The sequence below is a fragment of the Chelmon rostratus genome, chromosome 9, assembly GCF_017976325.1.
Source record: "Chelmon rostratus isolate fCheRos1 chromosome 9, fCheRos1.pri, whole genome shotgun sequence".
Taxonomy (NCBI): Eukaryota; Metazoa; Chordata; class Actinopteri; order Chaetodontiformes; family Chaetodontidae; genus Chelmon; species Chelmon rostratus.
Window position 1 is genome coordinate 16804246 of NC_055666.1, and position 22060 is coordinate 16826305.

Sequence of the window (22060 nt, forward strand, 5' to 3'; positions counted from 1 at the left end):
GACACAAATGCCAATTCTGGGGATGCAATAGAAAACATTTTAGGGAAAAGTATGATAAATGCTGTAATTGGTTGTTAAAAGGAGAAACTGTTTGTTTCTGATGAAGTCTGTTTTCAGTGCTGCTCTTGAGGGGTGAAACTACAAGCACACATTTATCTTGCCACAGCGTCCATGAACCTGTTTTCCGCTACTGTACCTCCGACTTTATTTTCATGTTGCTTTGGTGTTTTTCTTTGACTTTAACACCTCGTTCTGTTGTGAAACCGCCTGCCTGGTGTGTTTCATAAAACCCTCTTACAGCTCAACAACCCTGCCTGCAGCTCCTCTTTCCCTCTCCCCTTCGATCTCAGCTTGAACGTGGTTTCCTTTGAAAAATATTCATCTTCAGCTCAGGTTTCTGTCTTAACTAAATCTATTTACACAGCCACGACTTGGTCCTGCTTTATTCTTATCTTATCTTAACTTTTATCCCCTCCTCCTCTCTCCCCTCTTGTTTTTCCTTCCCCAGCTCCCATCATCCCTTCATCTCACCACAGAACGCGCAGCGTTTTTGGTGGCAGCTTTCAGGCTGTTCTTGTAGCACGACCTCAAGGCTTTCCTCTCCACCTCACCCACTCCTTCTTGTGCAATCGGCCCCACGGTGTGGATCACATCTGCAGAGAGAGAGAGAGAGAGAGAGAGAGAGAGAGGGGGGGAGAGAGAGAGAAAGAGAGATGAGATATGAAAGAAAGTGAAATATAAAGAAAAGGAAAAATGTACCTGGGGTTTAATCTCCCAGGTCAAATTCCACATTTCCACACAGAGTTTACTATTGCAGCCACATTAAATGTAGTCCCACTTTTAACAAAATTAATTAAAAAAACTACGCTGGTGCCATCACGGAAGTCTGTTGGCTTGAAGAGTGTTTCTAAAATGTTTCACATCACAACATGCACACCGTTATCCCATTAACAAACACTGAGATGGCTCTTAAATTTCGTAAATCCAACTTGGCACTTAATAATACGGGAGTGCCTGAAAATCAGGCAAACATGGACGCCTTACACCAGCCAAGGTCCATCGTTGAATGTAAACTAAATTTTGTGGATGCAGTGTTATATTGTGAATGAACATTTTGAACTCTTACATCTTCAGTTCTGCAGTCACGCAACTGTCCTGAGCTGTCCTGTGACCTGAACGCTCGCAAGTCATAAACAAAGGGAATCTTTCCCATCTTTTCCATCCACCCGACATGATGTGAGCGCAGAATCAGAGCTTGTGCAGGAGGAGGGCGGAGGAGCTGACTTTACACGGGAGGGGCGCACAGCTGGGAGATGCCTGGGGGAGCAGCGGTGGACATAGTGAACTGCACCGTGCCCAGATGATCACTGAGGGGTGAAGTGTTTGGTTTGGTTTTGGATTGTGGAACAATGTTGAAATTTGTCATCCATCTTTTCACCCATAAAATAAAACCTGAACTGCCAACATCAAGAGAAGAGCTGGCTGAGCACAGCAAGCGCCCGCGAGCTGAAACGACAGTTGTCACCACCAGCCTTGAAGGTGAGTCCAGTCCCGCGGCTACAGATGAATTTTGCTATCTACATTTGAACAGGTGAAAGAAAATGCATTTGCGGGCATTCGGAGGCCTGGAACCAGGTGACAGACGACACGCACCTGGCTTTCAGCACACTGTTCTCTGTTTTATCTCCTATATACAGTACACTAACAGCATTTAATGTTTGATTTTAACAGCACACCTGGGAAGCTGTAAAGACGCTGCTGTCGCTGCTTTAGATGCTGCATGCAAATACTGTTAAAATATATAACTGACACGCCTGCATTGTGGCTGTTTGTCATTTTAAACATAAAGTCAATAGTTTGAAAATGCACATTCGTATCCAAACTGCTGGTTTGTCCAGCGTTGCTAGCCAATTAGCCTGCGAAGTACCTGACCAAACAGCATTATAAGCTGCCACTGTTGCCAACATCCTGATGACCTCCAATATGGCTGCCAGAGGATGTTCTGCCCACAAGCTGATCTTTAAAATATTCTCACATAAATGCTTAACTAAGACTGAGGCAAAATGGCATTTTCTTTGTCTCTCTCAGCAGGTTTACAGCAGCAGTGTCTTTCACCGTTTCTAATTGCTTTGAACACTATATTTTTCATGTTTGTCAAGTTGCTGCTGGAACGCTTGACTAATCTAAACTGTGTATTTTCTTTGTCGTCTTATTCAATGCTTTTTTCCTTCTCAGGTCTCTGAAAAAAAATGTTCAGTTGGACTAATTGATTAAATAAAGGGTGCGTGAATCGAAGCACATTGAATTGAAGACAGGAGGGGGGGGGTCAGAGAAACTCATAAACAGAAGTGAGTGAAGAACAAGCAGAGCGGTGGTGGAAATGTGGTACATCCAGCCGCTACACACCAACGCCGACACCACCACACATTCTGATGAGGCTCAGCGTGTTGCTCTCAGCGTGAATACCAACACTGTGATGAGGACTGGCTGGACCACAGCCTGTACACACACACAGGCACACACACACACACACATGCACAGCCGCTACTTGCCTAAACCAAACCTAACTCTCACCTTAACCTAAACCTAACCCTAACTCTAAATTGAGCTTAAATCTAACTCTACTTTAACCTGAACCTGTGTGTAGTGATTCACATTATGGGGACTTGCTTTTTGTCCCCATAAGGAAGGCGGGGTGCCCACAATGTGACTGTGTAGACAGATGTAATGTATGTCCCCACAACATGAATAACACATGGCCACACACACACATACACACACAGAAAAAAAAAAAAATCAATTTCAACAATACATTTAATCACGTATTGACTCTTCTAATAAAGAGCCTATGGGGGAAATAACCTCCTCTACCAATCAATCTTAACACTTCAGGATTGAATCATGTGTCAGTCCTGTGACTACTACTACTACTACTACTACTTCTCTCCATCAAATAGACCAATCAGAGCCTCAAAGCTGCCCAGCCGTCTTAAAAGTAGCCTGATTCTTAACCAGGAAACACATAACCTCACTAACAGTCTAACATACTAATCAGTGAAGGCCATTCTTGCACTGTAGTTTATTCGCAATGCAGTACCATATTCACTTCTACTAGTTTAAGTTGAGGAATGAAAAATAAAGTCTTTTAGCTGATGTTACATTAATATGATTAAGAAGAAAAAAGAGAAAAGTACAGTCTGGAGGTCCACATGATACTTTGGAGGATGTAAACTGACAGTGTATTATTACCATGGACAACTTGAGCACTGTTTCTTTATGTTTTGGCAAACTGGCACAATCGGTATGCCGAATCAGCGCTTAGCAGATCTTTTTTGCAGTGTACTCATGGACATACAGACACCTATCACTGTATTACTTTCATACTGAAAAAACTGAATCTAAGGCAAGTTCTGAAGTCATAAGGAGCATCTTTATTTGTGTAATTCCTAAGTGGATTTATGGGTGATTGTTTGCTCTGGACAGCAGAGATAATGAAATGCTCTGCAAAATGTAAGTCACAGTAAATCTAAAAATATGTCTCTCATGTCTGTGTGTTCAGATTTGAGTCATGACTCCAAGACGAAACGCCATTTTTGTTGCACATTGTGCCGCTTTTATTGACCGCAGCTGCACAGCCACAAGTGTTCACCCTGTTGGTGAGCGAGCCAGACCACAATAGAGGCTGACGTGAACCTGTTCATTTCACCTCACGCAGTATTGTCGTGCTCAGCCTCTCCATCAGTGCATCCCTCATGGGCCAGATTAATCTCTTCTTCAATTCAAAACAATAAGAGACTTATAAGTAATTAGCTAAAGATGGACATCAATACAACTCTCTCTCTCTCTTTCTCACACACACACACACACACACACACACACACACAGTTAACAAGCCATAGACTCTGCAGCACAGAAGAAGCCCAGAAGAAGCTCTTTAATCCAACCCTCTGAGGATAGGAGGCCATTAGGAAGACAGATTTAACACAGAGTTTGGGACCTCTTGAAATACGATCTGGTGATCTTATTTCAAAACCAGAAATACATAACAGAAGCATGACTCATGTCCCTGTGTCCACTGCCTCGATACCATTTACAGGCTCATTTGTTGTTAGAAATTGTTGTAGTTGTATCCATTTACAAGGAAATCCTGCCACCTAACCACAATCAATGGAGGATATTTAGTTAGCGATGCAGGATCTGCTCATTACTCTCAGCCGGCAGAACAGAGCTCTGGCTGCCAAAAAACTATTGTACTGTGTTTTTTTCCTAACAAAAAAGCATTTGAGATACAAAGCTGAAAGAGAGGGACCTCTTGGGGAAAGAGGAAACCTATTTAACATTGACTTAAATCACAGTTTCAATATAAAACCACTGTTTGTTAAAGCTTCTGGAAGATTGGCGCGGGAGCAAACATTTAACATGCAATACATGTTCACACATCGCTTCCTTGGTTACATGATTTATATCTGCTTCATTATCACAAATTACTGAAATATTTTCAAAATACAACCAGTGAGCTCAGCTGGTAAAAACCTTCAGTGTGACTGCAAGACATCAGATCTTTGGAAGCTGCTTGAATATAATTCAATATAACTAAATGAAAGATGTAGCTAAAATTGATTTTCATACATACAATAAATCAGAAAGGGTCACAACAGGGTCATTCACATACACAGCACACTGTAACTTCGTTTGGATCAGATGGGCCAGTTGTGAGCTTGAAGATTCAGTCCTTGATTTTGTTACCGGTCACCAGCTAGTTGCTAGCTGTGCCTGCTGTTTGGTGCTGAGCAGATAAACGACACTTTGAGCGGCTTTTTTTTCTGCTGATGTGGAGCACATTTGACAAGGAGTGTCAATATGTGCACTGTAGTATGTGAGAGGTTGTCCACTGCTCTTATACACTCCTGGTTACTGACATACACAGCATAGGCTGTATGCTATTTTCCTCTCTCTTGCTCTTCTGAATCACGCAGCACTTAGAGGAAAATATACTCCTGCTACAATCGTTAAGCAGGAGACGAGAAGCTTCACAGCAACGGCAACTTAATCATAAAACTTATGCTGTCACTCCTCTGTGTGTGGTGTGTGTGGATGAAAGTCTGTGCCACTGACCCGTATGTGTGAGGGCTGCTTATAGTGGACTCCACGGATATGGATTGAGGGAAACTTGTCTGAATACCATGCCAGTCCCTCATCAACGTGCGCGCTGATGAAGAGGAGTGCAGTGTTCTTCTATTGCACAGATCATCAAAGTTTTATGCTGCATCTTTCATATCGCATGAAACTGGATATCCAGTACGCTAACAGCGGAGCGTTTTAATGAGAGCTCCTCATTTATGATTGTTGTGAATTCAGCGTATGAGGGATTTTATGTAGTTTGTAGGCTTTATTAAAGCAACAGTAAGCTCTGCGTGAGAAAAAGAGCGCGAGTGTTAACATTTTGTGTGTGAGTGACGAGTAATTACTCCTGCTTCTCAGCAGCAATGATCCTTTTGGAGGCGTCATGGGGCTAATTCAGACGAACATCCCTAATCTGCGACGGGAGGATCACACTTGATAACCTTGATGACTCGGCCCCTCCCACCTGACCCTCCTCTCAGTTTGTTGAGCCGAGTGTCTGTGCAGACGTTCATTCCAGCTGAAGTGTTAAATCCTCCATCAGACACTGTTTGCAGCCTCCTCAATGAGCACCGGCTGCAGGCCTGTTAGATGTTAAGTGCCACAACATCAGCCAGCTCCAATTTGTTTTTCTCTTGGACCAACAATATACGTACTCTACTCTACTCTTTCTACATTACGGCTTCACTGGCCTGTGAAGCAACAGAGAGAGTAAGTGCATTGCGAGTTCAACAGCTGAATTTTGTTCATTCACACTTTATTTGATGGTAGAGCAACCTCTGAAAAACAGTAAAGAGGTGACTGGAGAGTCTTCGTAAACATAAACTGCTGTGAGCCATGATAAAAACAAGCACTTATCCGTGATATCTGCTTTTTTTTATCACCTTACATGTCTCCTTTGAATTCTTCTGTTGTAATGTTTATGTTTGCAAGTATTCAGGGTTGTTAAATTACTTGATATTTTAGGGCTGTGGGCGAACATGTTTCAAATCTTGAATCTTTGAATGCAAAACAATCAAACTGATGCTCAGAGCAGTGAGCCACCCTCCACTGTTAGGCACTGCATTCATGTGCCAGACTAAAAACTAGGCCCTGACTAACAACTATTTTCATTATCAATTAATGCGCAGATTATTTTCCTGATTAATTGACTCATCATTTGATTAATTCAAAATGAGTCTGAGGTGACACCTACAAATGGCTTGATTTGTCTGGCAAAGATATTCATTCATTGATGATTAACAGAAGTCCAGCAAGTCTCCACATGTGAGAGGCTGGGAGCAGTCAATTTCTGCTTGACTTAAACAATTAATCCACTTCCATGTTAAGTAGTTTCTCATTAATTTTCTGTTGATGGAATAACTGATTAATTGACGAAGTGTCTCCGCTGTATGAAAATTTAGATTTTTGTTCATTTTCAATCGCAGCTTGCTCGACAGCAGCTCAGTCTGTGGGGATTTAAGTCCACAGCAGCAATGTGGAGGTGCCTCTTCTCTCCCCTCAACTGCATGTCTGTTGGTCCAGTGTGTATTTCAGGACTATGTGTGTGTAAACTATATAATGGAGTGAAAATCATGCATTTCCCCCTTCAAGAAGTAATACTAAAGCAATTCTACTTCTCCTGAATCATTAATATGGACATTTGTAGCACGATAACATGACAAGATATATCATCACATTATAACTTAGCTGAAGGATCATACTGAAGTATCATCCTGCTGAACTTGATGTTCATCGGGGTTCCTTAAGCGTTATCTTTAGCTTAGTTCCGATGCCAAATTCCTCTTTTTGTATTTTGCACAACACTGAAGCTGTTGAGAGAGCAAACGAAAGCCCAACATTACTGTCACATCAGGAAAAAAACACCGCTTTAAAACTGCCAATTTAAGAGCACCCGAGAACTGGCTATAGGGTGAATCACTATTGTGATTCACCACTTGGTGAGCAGCAACAATTTTATTTATAGTGTATGAGGATTGTGCGGATAACTCTTTAAATAGCAGCAGAGACGGATTAGAACACGTGAATTAGTTAAACCACACAGCAGATGAAACAATCGCAGACACATGAGCTTAATTACCGTGGTCAAACGAGCAGTCACGCATGAGGGGACGAAAAAATGAAAACGGTCGGCGCAAACAGAAAGGAGTGCAGTGCAATCACAACGGGTTGGCACATATTTGTTCTCCGTGTGTGCTCGTCTGTGTGTGTGTGTTGTGATTGTTTATGTTACGTGTGTGTTTACTCTTCACTCAGTCTGAACTCCTCCGGTAGTCAAGTAGCCCAGAGTGAGCATGTGCTCTCAAAAAGTCGTTCAGCCATGCCAATGCATCAGCAGAGCACTCAGCGGTGGCCAGGTTCACAACTCGGTCGTGCGTGCGTGTGTGTGTTCGTGTTTTAATGTCTCTCTGTGTGTGTGTGTGTGTGTCTGTGTGTGTGCGTGTGTGGTACTGTATGTGTTGAGCTGGTTTGGTTCAGCACTGGGTCAGTTGGTGGTCATTCATCTGCATGTCATATGCGAAATGTCACTGCTGCACTGTTTTCAAATTCACACACACACACACACACACACACACACACACACACACACACACACACACATGCATGTAAAATGAATGGTAATCTAGAATTGCAGGGTGATTTTTTCCAATCATTTGTGTTCCTGCTCTTTTTTTTTTGTTTACCACCACTGCTCCCTCTCTTTGAATCCCTCCCTCACCTTTTCTTCCCTCCACCTCTACATCCCTTCCATCCATCCATCCTCTCCCTCCATCTTTCTCTACGTCCTTTGTCGTCACTCTCCTCCCTTCCTCCCTCCTCCACCATTACCTCATCCAGTCATCCCACCTCTCCTCTTGCCCCTTTTACCTTCTCCTGCATGCCTGTCACCTCCTTTCCATCCCTTCCTCCCATCATCCCTCCCTCTGCTATCCTGCCTCTTTCATCCCTCCTTGATCCTCTTTACCCCTGCATCCCTGTCTATCCCCTCCTCTATTAGATATTCCTCTCACCCCCTCTCCCCTACCTCTCCTCCCTCTCTTTCCCTCTCTCTCCGTCACCTGAGGTAGACAGTTCTGTCAGGAGTCGGCCTTATTTACCGCCTCTCTTCGCTCCTGTTTACATTATCGATCGGCAAGGTTGCTTTAGTTCCACCATACATCAACACCAGCCCCTCTCCTCCTCCTCCTCCTCCTCCTCCCTACCCCACTGTTACGGCTGCTGGCTCACATTACCCTGAAACACAGAGAGAGGGAGAGGGAGGGAGAGAGTGGGGGAGCTCGATGGGGAGATGGAAAGCTAGCGGAGCATGTTAGGATGTGTGAGGGATTTATGTATGAAAGAGAGAGTGTGCAGGATAGTGTGTTATGCTCCATGTGTGAGTAAGTGTGTGAGGAGCAGCGTTAAAGGGAGGAAGTGGATGGGTGTCTTCTTCTGCAAAGGACTGACAGTAAGAGTGTGTGTGTGTGTGTGTCATTTGTGCATTTTAAAGGCTCAAAACATACACAATCAACATCATTTCACGAGGCTGCCGTCTTTCTGTTCAATGGGAAATGCACACAGTTTACACTGCGTGGCCAAAAGTATGTGGACACTTAAACATGACAGCCATTTCTGATTGTTGAGAACATTGTTGCAGTAATGCAGCCACGAGAGCGTGAGTGAGGTTGCTCTGATGTTGGGTCGAAACAGGAGAGGAGATAATTGGACAATCAAAAAAAACACCAGAGGAGAGCATTGTGGTCAGGTGAAGTAAAGATGGAGTTGTTTGGCCACTTTAGCCAAGTTTTCATCTAAATGTGGCACAACTCCTACCCAAACTTTAAAAAACCTGACGCGTTCCATCCATTATTGTTACCTGAATAAACAGCTGGTGACGCTACCTCTCCAGTCGGCCGCTATTAATTGCAGAAGAACAGGGTGCAACGAGATGACATAATTAAAATAAGTAATTGTCCCCTCATGGCTCCACACAGATCTGATGTTTTCGTTTGTCCCTATTTTTAGTCTCTTCAGATTTCAGTTTAAATTTGTGGCGCTCGGGTTTTTGTTGTGTGAAAACTGACAATGCGCCTAAAAACAGGCGGATGGAAGCACGCTTAATGACGAGAAATAGGTTTGGAGAAGTAAAGGTGAGACTCTCAAACCTAAGAACACTGTTCCTATCATCAAGCATGTGGAAGCAGTGCCATGCCCTGGAGCTATTTTGCTGCCAGTGGAACAGTGGACAGAATAATGAAGAAGTAAGATTACCTCAGAACTCTTCAGGACAACAGGAAACCATCAGCTAGAAAGTAAAATCTTGGATGGAACTGGATGTTCCAGCAAGACAATGATCCATCAAAGGTAATCTAGGGATGGCTGAATCGAGTTAAGATTAAACTTTTGGTACGGCTTCCCAAATTCTTGACCTTGAAAAGATGAGTCAGTGCATGAAAACCATCAAATTCAATTCCAATTCTTCCAAGTAGTCAAAGATCCAACCTGAATTTTTCTAAAGCTTGTTGATGGATCCCAAAAGCGGCTGATTGGGGTGAAAAGGGACACAGAAGCAAAAACGAACTGAGCTGTATGTGTATTTTTCACCTATTAGACTCTGTTGAATTTGTTAAAGGGAAACTCCTCCTATTTTAAACATCAAAGTCTGTTTACAGGTCTTGGGGAGAACTTCTCCAGAGGGAGCTGCGTCTGATAAAGAAGTGTCCCTTGAAAATTAAAAAAATAACATGTCTCCATAAATAAATGTTTCAAGGACAGATGCCTAAAGGAAAACAGTGGTATTCAACTACAGAAAGAAAGAAAATCTTGCATGGAATCAGATGGGTCTTTATACTACTGGATGCACACAGAAATGTATTCACAAATGTATTTTGTGATTTGCATAAAGACTCCCTCCAACATTTATAGTTATATGAATGCAAACAGAATCCACATATAAAAAAATCACAAATGTATTTCTGATGACACAGAAATATTTCTTGTTTACAGTAAATGTAATAGAAATCCACAGGTACATGCGTTTAAAAGTATCTGCCATTGTTATCAAAAACTTGTTTGGATGTTGTTAATGTCATGTACCAACGGTTGAACCTGCATTTACAAACTGCTTGTAATTTGCGAACTTCACTGCATTTGCGTGTGCGTGTGTGTGACTCACAAACTGTTTTTTTTCTGAAGGGAATTATCTGTAGCCTATCAGATGCCTCCTTCCTTTTAAACCAACCACACGCGCATAGATTGGAGGGTATAATTTCATGTGATCACTAGTGTTACAATTACGATTGCTTGATATCAGACAGAATTGTCAACTCGTTACACTCCATCTTCACTATGACGTCGTGTCCACTCTCACCAAGAGGTATTTGATTTTTCCTAACCAATCACCAGAGACCAGCATATCTGCCTGATTGTAACGCCGCTTTAATTTGACACTCATGAGTAACCATGCCAACATACTAGTTTCTCCAGGGTTTTAAGAGCAGAGCGGGGCGAAGCAAACAAATTACGTTGTCGGGCGAAGAACATCCTCGACAGCTGCGTCTTGTCTTAGCGGCCATAACTGTGTGGCTCTGGCATGCAGCTTGACAACATGTGACAACAGCATTAGTCCCGGCCATGGCACTGATTGGCTAATTGTTAGCGTCCTGCTGTGCTCGTCTGCACCCGTCTGCCTTTTTTTTTTTTTTCCTGGCGTCTGGTAGCTGCTCTCCACAGGGAAGTCATAACTCTCTTCTCTTTCACGATGAAATATGTTTGATTTATGAATGCTTGGTAGTTAGCCAATGATCCTAGGGTATGTGTATCAGCATTACATAGCTAACTTGTTAGCTAACACTTGTTTAATGTCAGCTCAACATAGCAACATGCAACAGGACATATTGTGTGTGTTTATATGTGGACTTTTTTTACATTTATATACAACGATGAACATTTTTGTCTGCGCTGAAGAATATTTTTGTGGTCAGAGTTATTTACATATAAATCAGGAAATACATTTGTGATTCCTTCTGTGAGCATTCATTAATAACAAGAGTCACTTGATTAACTCTCATTTACACTGACTTACAGGCCTAATGTTATATTATATAAAGATTTTCCACGGTTTTTATTCAGAGAAATAGGAAGCTATCTATATAAATTAGGTGAACTCACATGTGGCAGTTTTCTATTTTTCAGTTTCTGGCCTCTGTTTGTTGATTAATGGGGGAGAAAGTTAACAGACCAGCTTGCTCATGTTGATCTTGCACAGAACAAGAAGCAGTTTTATGCTGTCTACCTGGCAGCAGCTATCGTTGTGGTAGATGCACGCAGTGCAAAAAATGAGCAAGGCAATGGGCACATTTCATCATCCTTCAAGGGGTTAAATATTTTCTAAACTGTCAATAAGCATGAGCTCATGTTGAGTTTGTACCATGTTGGTTTATGATCGGAAAAAAAGATATTTAAAACCGCACACATTCACACATTCACATTAGTGTGAAATAAGAATTAATGGCTGTCATTACTCCGTGCTTGAGCATTTCAGTGACATATTGTGTCTTTGCTTCTGTGGGTCTGAAAAGGTCAATCTTCCACACAGAGGAGGGAATCATGACCTATTGTTAAACAGATGTGAGGCCTTTTGATTTTTACCCTGCAGACCGTGTTTCCAAAGGGTCTGAACAACAAGCTTCATTGGCTAGTAACATCATTTTCTGCATGATGATTTGATTGTAGCCTAATGTAACTGTGCCGTTTTCTCACTGAATGTCCAATTCTTCCTGCCTCCTCCTTCCTCTTGCTCACAGACACAATAAGAAGGATTTTCCTAAAAAGAACTCAATCATCACTTACGGTCCACTGGAAGTGTGCCTGTATGAGACCTGCCTGTCTTTTCTTTTTTGCTGTGCTCAGGACATTTCTGGGTGTCAGCCTTTGGGCAGTGGGTGTGTGAGGATGGAGGGCAGGACTATATAAAAACGTAGCGACCAGGTGCCAGATTGTAAGCATCCATCAGCCATACGCTTCAGGTGTGGTTGAGTCAGGGAGGAGGGGCCAGCTTTAAATGGTGTTCTTACAAACCACCTCCAACAACTCATTGTGCCTTTAAGGCAACATTTCTTGAAATGTACAACTGCGTTTGGACATTATTGATTTCTGCCTTTTCATCAAATGAAGGAATCACTTTGTACAGCACAGCTAGTTACATTATTTATCCTGCACTGTTTATGTATCTGATTATGATGCTCATACTGTACAGTTCAATGCTTCAAGTGCCTCTTCTTCCTCTGTCTCTTTCAACATTGTCTCATCACATCTTTCCATTTGTTTAGACAGATAAACCATGCATGTGAATTACTGTATTGCATCAGTTAATCCATAAATCCAGAGTTGGAACAAATACTCAGATTTTGCACTTCACTCAAAGTACCACAGCAATGTAGAAATACTTTGTTTTACCTCAGTAAAAGTACAGTATTATCATCAAAATGTACTTAAAGAACTGAAAGTCCAAGTACTCATTAAGGAGGGAGAATGTCATAGCTCTATTTAATACATCATATCACTATTATAACTATCTCTATCATAATTATTATGGTGAAACTTTATACTAAGGCATAAATTAGTGTTTTATAATGACTAATAAAGAATCAATATGCTACTTACATGTATGCTAATAACCAACAAGTTAATAGTGAATATGTGTACCTTAATATAAAAGTGTGACCATTATTAATTCTCATGGCTTAATATCTAAGTTACATTTTAATGTTGCAGCTGGTTGAGGCGGAGCTCCTGATCATTAAACTAATATAAGTTTTCTTTGGAAAATCTTAATCTTTGAAGTAGCTTGTATAGCCGTTGGATAAATGTAGCACGAACTTGAAGTACAAAGTAGCAAAAAATGTACATACAAAGTTGTACTTAAGCACATTATTTAAGTGAATGTACTTGTTACCCTCCACCACAGGCTTGCATGCAAAATATGATTAATGATGTTTCTAATAATGGACATATTTTTGGGGCAATAAAATTGGTCCATGTGAATCCATCTCTCCTGTATCTCTGAAGCCAAACTGATTAAAATATTTGCATAAAAATGCAATAAATGTTTGCATAAAAACTACAATTTAAAGTTAGGTGGAGAGTGTGCAAGAGCTTCTACTTCTCTGGTTTCTTTCTTTCATCTTTACCACTGTATTTTTTCTTCTATGTGAGCTGTCCTCTCTTAGATAGCCCCTTTGTGCACAACGTCCATGCGGTTTTATCCTGTTTTCCACCTGAGAATACTGCCGTGCTTATCAGATCAATTAGAAGAAGATGCTAGAAGCTTCTTTCATCAATGTGCAAAAAAACCCACAAATCAGTCTGACCTAATTATACCACAACAGCTTGTTTCTAACAGATGGAATAAAGACACTTTTATAAAAACATACTGCAGCACCTGTTTTACTGAGGCCCCATCACACTGCATGATCTTCTTGCGAAAGCAACAATAAGCAGGCTGAACAACATAATGAAAGCAAACAAACTAAAAGGTAAAAATAACAGCACGGGCAGGCAGACAAGGAAAGGAAACAGTAAGTAACACAGGGGTTAAGCAAAGCAAATTTGTACTTGAGTGCAGCTCAAACTATATTCATCACACACATGATCTGCCTTGCACATTCACCCTGCAAAGAGGCAGTGAGAGACTGTGTGTGTGTCTGTGTGTGTGTGTGTGTGTGTGTGTGGGCCTGCTCTCTCTCATAAGTGGGCGTCACACTGGCAAGAGCCTTAAGAGAACTTGACTGAGTGCCATCCGGTGACACCCGCCCCGGCTTTTCTTTTTGTCTGCCATTCCAGCTTTTTTTCCCCCCCTGCTTATTGTCATTACAGCCCTCTTTCTGGCTCCGTCGCCCCCTTCCCTCTCCTCCCACCGTGGCCTGTCACCATTCGTACCTGGGAGGCCACGAGTCGCTGCTCCTGCTTTTCATACTCAACGGCCATCCATCCATCCGTCCATCCATCCTCTCCCCTCCCTTTCTCTCACCCTCTGCTCATACCCTCCATCTGTCCCTCGCCTTTCTTTATCTGCCTTTAAAGCAGGAGGCAGGAAAAAGGCGAGCTGGTCCTTTGTGTGCTCGGCCTCAGTTTGTGCTCAGCCAAGCGGACACAGCTCTTAAATCCAGGCCCTGGCTTTGGCACAAAAGGAAGGCTCAGGTCTTGTAAAGGCCCCTACGGCTCACCCTATCTCTTTCCACCTTTCTCTGAAAAAGACAGAGGGGCAGTTATTCTAAACAGGCGGACAAGAGTGGACGGAGAAGGGGGGAACAAGATGCAGATGCTAAAAGGAGCGGACATAATTCTCTTCAACGGAGAGCAGCGGCAAAGATGTTCTTTATTCCCTCTGACTCTCCGACTCTCTTTCCCTGAGCCAAGCAACACTGGAGCTTTTTTTAATCCTTTTTTCTCCTTCAAGGCAAATGAATTAACTGAATGAATTAACACCATGGTTGCTGCTGCTGTGATCATCATCAGCACGCTCCTCCTCATCAGCGGCGGCAGCTTTGACGAAGCTTTTTAACACCTAGAAGGATCGCACTGCTGACGCCGTGGCAGGAAGAAGCAAAGATGTCGACAACCTTGTCAAAAAAAAAAAAAAGGGGGGGAAGAAAGGAAAAAACTCCCCAACTAGCAAGGTATCGCAGTCTGAGTGCTACAGTCTTTAGCCCTGAGCCTTGTCAAGTCTCTTGGCACAACTAAAGAAACCTTACTGCTGATGATGATAGGAACAGTGGGGGAGGAGGTGAGACGGGGAGGAAGAGGAAAGGCGGGAAGAGGATGGGAGCGAGATACAAGGGGGAAAAAGAGGGGGGGGGGGATGTAGGAGTGAGGAAGAGAAAAAAGAGAGGGTGAAAAGAGGCAGAAAGGTGAGGAAGAGGATGAGAAGAACAGGAGGAAAGGAGGTGTTCAAGTTGTTGATCGCAACGGGCAGAAACACCATGTCTTCAAAGAGAGAGAAAACAGAAAGAGAGCGACAGCGTGACAGGCGAAGCAGAGAGACGGAGGTCTTGGAGGAGAGGAAGAGGGGGAGTCCGGGAGAGCTGCATTGAGGATTTTAATTAGCGGTAATTGGCCACCGAGGGAACAGAAACTGGGAGATGGGAGGCAGGGAGGGGAAGAGAGGGGAGCATAACAGCCAGTTTTTGACAGAGCGATATCTCTCTTGCTTTGTACCTCTCTATTTCCTTCAGCACTTTTCTATCGGGGCCTTTCCATCTCCATCGTGTCTTCCCTCCATCTTTTTCTAACCTCCAACTGCGTTACTCCCGTTATCCCCAAACAGTTTCCTTCACTCTTCACCAATTTCCCCCTAAATACAAGACACTGTAAATATAAAGCATTTGGCATACGGGACGACTGAAAGCAACGCGTGCAAGTGTGACGAAACGCTTTGCACACTTTACTAAGCTGCAGGATCATCTTAAAAGGCAGTTATTTGAGATTTTGAGAAGATGTGCGTGATCAGTAGTCAATCTGCAGAAACAATGTGAGCGGAGAGGTGTTCTGTTGTGCGATGAATGGTGTTAATAATATTTAAATCATTACTTACCTTAAAGCTGCTATAATCATTACTTTTGTTTTCACAGAGGATAAGTGGCTACTTGTACATGAAAGGGGTTGCTCATAGTAATGACCCCACAGAGATATATTACCAACTCTGCAGCTACCCTCAGCTGTGCGGAACATTATCATTACTTTGGTTTTCCAGCTCCCAACTTTGTGTTTTGATTCATGCTCACCTCTCTGATCGCCATTGTTTTCAGCTGCAGCAGGCAGCCTTTCAGTTTACACTACGTGCTCAGCACCAAACGGCAGGCAGATACACTTAGCGACTGGCTGGGGAACGGAGTGGAGCATTTAGCAGCTAACGAGCCAGATATTTCCCTCAGGATATTGCTAGAGACCAAAAACAGAGCTAACCCACGACTAGAAGTGAATAATAACTTTGCTCTGTATCTGCTGGATGTATAAATAAGCAACAGCTTGCTAACAAGTTCATCATGTTAATGTTAAAGTTGATGATATGTTAGTGTTGCGTCCACAGCTTGTTTCTGCTGCCCCCAAGTGGCCAAAACATCAGCTATTGCAGGTTTAAAGTACCTGTACTGATCTTAAAAGAAAACTCCAGCCATTGTTCTATTGGTCAAGATAAAACTGTTCTCAGCGAACTAACTGCTGGGATCTGGGAACATCGCTAAATACAGTGGTTGGACAACGATCCAGGTTGAAAAAATTTGAGCCAAAATAGCTAGCAGTTTATTTGGAGGTAAAACTGAAAGTGTAAGTTCTAATAATGCATCACTGCAGGAGAAAACCAATACAGCTATGGTACGTATGCCAAAGTTAAACCAGGAAGTTGGTCTGTAAACTATGATGGAAGTTTACAACTGTATAATTTAAGCTTTTTTCAGTCTTCCAATTTTGTTTTGACCTGAATAATCGTCTGAATGATTGTATGTTGCTTCGTTGGACCCTTGTTTTACTTTTACTATTTTTCTCTTCTCTTACTATTGGTTCTTGGAAATCTATTAAGTTGTGTCTCACATTGCAGTTTTTGCACTGCATTTATAGTGCTGTGATGGTTATATATCAGTTGATGCCCAGAGTAAGAATTAAAGGCTGTCTGTAGATCTCTGTATTGATGTAACTACAGCAGAGTGCCGCCTTCACTGGATGTAGTGTGTCTCGCCATGTTCGGCAGGGGAGCGAGGGCCGTCTGGGGAGCAGGCTAGCATGGTTACAGCTTTGTTTATCGGTACACAGGTGGGCTCCGGGGCGCTGGGTCGCCTGGACAACACATTCAGCCCGCACTCCCCTCTCTGGCAACCACAAAGCACACACAAACACACACCTATACATGTGCACACGGACCTTACAGCATGCAGCCAACTAACAAGTGAGCAGCACATTAGTTTTCTGCACACACAGACAGACTGTCCTCAAACCGTTCCGCTCTTAATCAAGTCCTCCTAATTACAGCAGCTCATGTGCCCCAAAGTTGACAGATTGCTGATTTAAGTTTTGGTTAATGTGTGAATTTAGGCAGGGCCTGCTTGGAATTTTCCAGCTGTCATTTGTCAACATCCCTAAAGTGCACGTGACTCTTGCTAAACAGCAGCGGTAGCGGTGCACTCCGGGTGTTGCTAGGTTACGCTACTGGGATGCTGCTGGCTAAGTGGCTGCAGGATCATCGGCGGACACTCTGCATGGAGGGCTGACAGCGGGTCCTCTGGACTATTTGGCATCTTGTGATTCAGACGCTCTTGAAATCCCACATCTGGTGGCAAGCCTGTACAAATCAAGATCAAAGTGTTGGCTTTGAGATTGGACCTGTCTCTCAACCTCTCTGCCTCTCTCCTGTCGAGTTTCATTTTCATTTCTCGCTCCTTTCCATGGCAGCGCTCTGCCTTCACACAGTCCTCTGGCTGCTTTGTTATCCCTCCTTTGCTTTCCCTCTGTTGTTGCTGTCTCGCCTCCCTCTCCCTCCTGCTGAGAGGTAATCAAGCCCTGTTGTGAGTGTTTAAGCATCGGAGCAGACGCACGTTGAATTATTCTTGGGACTTAATATTTTGTCTGGGAGGAAAGAGCCCATCTCCATACCACACGCTGGGTAACGGCCACGCGCACATGAACGCAAGGCAGGGAGGCTTGCACACACACACGCACGCACACCCACATATAGTTAGTCAGTCCGTGAGTCAGAAAGATAGTCAGTCACACAGGTCCCACGCTGGCAGAAGTTACAGGTAAGAGAGTGACGGGACCTGACAGGCAACCCACACTGTATACACTGACATACTACACAAGCAAGCAGTGCACAATCCAGTATATCAACATGAGAGAAATGCACGTGCGCTCAGTTACAAGCTCACACACATAATGGCACAGTGACAAGCAGCAGCAGCAGAATTCACTCACACACACACACACACACACACACACACACACAACAGCCAACATCCTCAAAGTTAAACAAGTGAGCCAACAAAGGAGAGCACACAATGTAAGAACTCATCTCTTCCTAATTCCCTCCTGTCTCCGGCTCCCCTCACATCCGTCCCCTCCCCCACGCTGCTTCCTTTTATTTTATTTATTTTTTACCACTCTCCCACTCGCTGCTTATCTATCTCTTTCTACTCCTGCTCTCCATTCTGCCTTGAGCTCGCCTTTATCATCGCTTCTCTGTCCTTTTTTTTTCCTCTTCTTTTTCTTCTCCTTCCTTCGCTGTGAACTTAAACTCTCCGTGGAACCATAAGCTGATATCACACAGTCTCAGTGTTCCTTTAATCTCTCTCACACACACTGACACACACGCACACACACCTGGGTGGGCATTATAATATACAAAGCTTGGCTGGGGCATTATTGCAGTAGCTTATTGGTGTCATGCTGTGTGCCTGATGTACAATATCATGATTAACTGATGAAAAACCACATTTTCAATGAGGGGGAACTGTGTGAGTGTCATGTAATGGCATAGGGATGTTTTGAACTGTGCATAATGCTTATGATGTCCACAAGTAATATTCTGTGTGCAACTGATTCAAGACCAACCCATCATCTATAGGACAATCATTTATCTCTATGTGAATTTTATTTATTTAATTTCATTTATTTAGATTGTATTATTATTGGTTTATTGTACTCATAGCACTTTGTGACATTGTCAAGAAAAGAGCAATTATTCCACAGGTTTGTCTTTCTTCCAAAAACCTGCTGCCTACGTTACCCATAATGCAACTCAGCTGCCAACAGATTCGGTTCAGTTGTGTTAAACGGCTGCAGAGGCTGCAGAGGTCTGGAAAGCTCCCTTCTTTCTAACTCCAACTCCTTCATACTTGCAGACGCTTCACACGTCTCCCTCTGGAATCACAAAAGGCTTCATGCAGCCATTTCCACCTATGCAGTAGTTCTCTCCAAGCCCTGTTAACACACACTGATGTGTAAAATCGGTGGAGATTCTTTTGAAGAACGATTTCCGAGGAGTTCTGCTCCTGGAGTGTCTTCTTGATGTGATACAAAGTGAGAGGGAACTTCAAAACTATTTGTCTCTTTGCCACGTTTTGTAGTGCAGTGGTCACTGCTGCTTTGTCACAGTGCTGCACAGCCAAAAATGTTTCACTTTTTCACATTTTTTTTTCCAAATGTTTTCTGTTTGCTTTTGAATCACTTGGTAATTTTACATCTTGAGGCCACTTTAAGTATTTAGTCAATCAATCTTTGGTTTAAAGGCACAGTATGTAATTTCTGCCACATCGGGGCCCTCAATCAAAACAAAAACAAATGATGAGTCTGATGATGTCGTGATGTAATGACCACCACTGCTGGTGAACATAATAATCAAGTTCCATCACAAGTGAGCAAGAATAACAACAGTAAATAATAGAGTGGCTAGCTAGCTCGCCAACTTCCTTCATCACTCTCTGATGCAGGTGTTTCCTGTGTTTCCCCAGAAGTTACAGCAACTGGAGCTGAAGACAAATGAAATACACCATTACCTTGAATTAAATTATGCGTTTCTCAGGGTTTAAATATTGGTGGAAGCATTAGGGATAATGTAAGTACACAACTCAGCAAAATATACAACATCGGTCTAATCATTTTTTGTTATTTTGATGTTGAAATATCACATGTGACACTTTTAAATGGCCACCACACATAGATGCATGTCATAAGTAGACAAAGGGACTCAGGGAGCCACCGGATTAAACACTCGAGTTGATTGACAGAAATATTAATTGCAAAATAATTTTCTGGTTCAAGCGTCAAGCAAAAGCTTTGCTGTTTTTCTGTATTTTATGATTCTAATGTGAAGATCTGGAACAATTAATTTCACTTCAAGCTCTTAGAACTTGTGATAGACATTTTTCACCATTGTTTTGATGTTAAAAGGCTAAATAACTAATTAACTAATAAAAAAAACATATTAATTAACAATGAACATAATAGTTAATTACAGTCAAACTTTCAAGACAGATTTCTCTTTATTATTCTCTTTATTATTTTTTTCAGTCAGAGTTTATAGATGGAGAATGTCATGCTAACTACCCTACCCTTCAAAATTTCCTCAAAATGAAGCAGAAAATGCTTTACTAAGTCTAAACGGTCCTGCTATATGGTATTTTGCAAAGATAAGCAAAACAAAACAAAATATCAGTAACTGCATGAGTGATGAAATCGGCCTGAAGACTTTACCATTAATGTCCAGAGTGTCTAGAAACAGGAAGAGACTGTACTTAAAATTTTGTAGCTTTCAGAGCTGCTGTTTGGTTCTGCTTATTAATGTGTACATCGTGTGCTGACGCCTTTCCCGCAGTCACATGTTGTGTTTTAGACAGCAGGAGAGCTGGGGGGGACTTTTTTATTTTAACTAAAACACCTAGAAAAGCTTTTCCTGTCATGTTGAATCTTCAGTTTCCTGACATTATATACGCAGCAATGGAGTGCCACTTAATAATTGAGGGCCATTTACTTTGCTATAAATGGAAAGCAGAAAGTGACATTATTATGGATATCTAGATGGTTTCTGCCGGTGGTTGTGTTGGGCTGAAAAGGAAAACATTTCAAGTAGCGTACAGGATTTCTGAAGAAGAATAAAATATTCCTGCTTCATATTTTGGACAGGGGGATTGCCCTTTTTCATGTTGTTTTGCTTTGCTTTTTGCTTTATTCATGTCAGGAAAATCAACTGCACAGTTTGCTCTTTCTGAGCAGCTCGCTGCATCACTGTCACATTCTCCCACACCTGGAAACAGTCCAGGGAAAGCCCAGCGAGCAGCGTCACTAGAGAAGCTGGAAGTTACACAAACACTCACACACTCCATACTCACACTTTGCTGGGAGGCCGTAGCCACAAGTGATCTTGGCCTCTCCGGTGTCGCATCCGTGGAGGGAAGCGCACTCCTTTTTTAGCATTGGACCTGCAGCGCGGTGGATTGCTCCGTCCACTGGAGAGGAGAGGACAGGAGTTTCAGAGAGCTGACCTACTTATGTGAATCCCCTGCAATCTGACTCCTTACAGGGAGTCTAAATGTTGTTTGAAGTCCAGCAGACACTTTTACAGGTGTCAAAGCTTAGTGCTGAAAGGACCTGGATAATGTTGGCATTAGTGGTGAACGGCTGAATTTCCCATCTTCTGCAGGTTGCTAACTTTTCTCCCTAAATCCTGCTTTTTTATCTTTTAATAAGTCACAGCATCTGTCTCCCTGTACATCAGTCTGTTTAATGGATTTTATGGCTACTGCCTTACTTAATTACTCGATTTAATGTCTTATTAAGGACTCAGCTGACTTTGACTTTTTGGTCAATTAGTCTTTATTAATTACATTTTCAGAAATCTACATAATATTCAGAAATGTGTATCTATCTTTGATCCACACCACATCTAAAGACCGTGACTGTGTTCATTTCCAGGAGGGCAATCATGCAGGAAAAGCAATTTTACTGCAGTGCCAATTACAGACATACAGTCACAATCTTTGCACCTCTTGCAGTTAAACATTTTTCTCAAAGCTAGTATTTCTACCATCTAGACCTCAGCAGCTTTATTTTTATGACTCTCAGCATTATGGATCCAAGAAAGTAGCATTTAACAAACTCATGCTTAAAACAATGCAAGAAAGAAAACTAAAGATTTAACTATTAAGGAACAATTCTGCAAAACCAGTACATCCAACTTAGATTTTTAACAGAAAAACAGAATTTCACCTTGTGCTATGAAATCTATTCCAGTGCGGTGCTGGCTCACAGCTAGACATCACAGAAAGGCAGGGAAAGACACCCTAATGATTGAATAAAAATAAACAATCTGTTCTTTTAATTCTTTAGACGAACAAGCAGCATTACAGACAGCCAATCAGGAGATTGTGTTCATAGAGAGGCTAAACCCTGTCCTTGAAATGATGTTTACATGCTA

The 22060-nt window shown here is 42.4% G+C and overlaps 1 protein-coding gene across 4 annotated transcripts in view; it reads right to left on the minus strand.

Moving 5' to 3' along the window:
* Window positions 1-22060, minus strand: part of macrod1 (mono-ADP ribosylhydrolase 1) — a 111997-nt gene that overhangs the window by 16016 nt on the left and 73921 nt on the right. For 3 of the 4 annotated variants that reach the window (XM_041944283.1, XM_041944282.1, XM_041944284.1), the window contains exons 5-6: window positions 20976-21092; window positions 532-653 (exon numbers count right to left, since the gene is read on the minus strand). In XM_041944283.1, coding sequence (XP_041800217.1) covers window positions 532-653; window positions 20976-21092 — 239 coding nt within the window. The remainder of the gene's footprint in view (window positions 1-531; window positions 654-20975; window positions 21093-22060) is intronic. The other variant, XM_041944285.1, reaches the window with a different exon arrangement.